Below are 505 nucleotides of genomic sequence, written 5' to 3' on the forward strand. Positions count from 1 at the left end.
GCTCACCCCAACGCCCTACACTGGGTCGCGGGCGGGGGCCGCACGGGAAGGGGACGCGGCTTGGGGCGCTCACCAGCCCCGCTCCCCAGGGCTCATCCCAACACCCTGCACTGGGTCGATGAGGCCGGGAAGGTCGGAGAGCAGCTGTCGCTGGAGGACCCTGACGTCTACTGCCCCTACAGCGCCATCGGCAATGTCACGGTGAGCCCCTCTTGCCCGCTCCTAGGATGGGGCGCGGCACGAGCCCTTTCCTGGGTCTCCGAGTTGGGACGCGGAGAGCGTGCCTCACCGTCCTCTTGTCCCCAGGGAGAGCTGGTGTACGCCCACTACGGGCGGCCCGAAGACCTGCAGGACCTGCGGGCCAGGGGCGTGGACCCAGCGGGCCGCCTTCTGCTAGTGCGGGTGGGGGTGATCAGCTTCGCCCAGAAGGTAAGTGCCCCTGGACAGAAGGAGGGCGTGGGCCTGGGAACCCGAGGGTCGGACTGCCAGTGAGAATGGTTCAGGG

General features: G+C 69.1%; 1 protein-coding gene across 1 annotated transcript in view; it reads left to right on the top strand.

Annotated features, from left to right (window-relative positions):
- The window catches only part of LOC105515717 (transferrin receptor protein 2-like), a 960-nt gene extending 455 nt beyond the window's left edge, over positions 1-505 (top strand). Inside the window, exons 2-3 of the mRNA XM_011947587.1 lie at positions 90-201; positions 307-505. Coding sequence (XP_011802977.1) covers positions 90-201; positions 307-492 — 298 coding nt within the window. The 3' untranslated portion in view covers positions 493-505. The remainder of the gene's footprint in view (positions 1-89; positions 202-306) is intronic.

The sequence above is a fragment of the Colobus angolensis genome, unplaced genomic scaffold (assembly GCF_000951035.1).
Source record: "Colobus angolensis palliatus isolate OR3802 unplaced genomic scaffold, Cang.pa_1.0 Scaffold2689, whole genome shotgun sequence".
NCBI lineage: Eukaryota > Metazoa > Chordata > Mammalia > Primates > Cercopithecidae > Colobus > Colobus angolensis.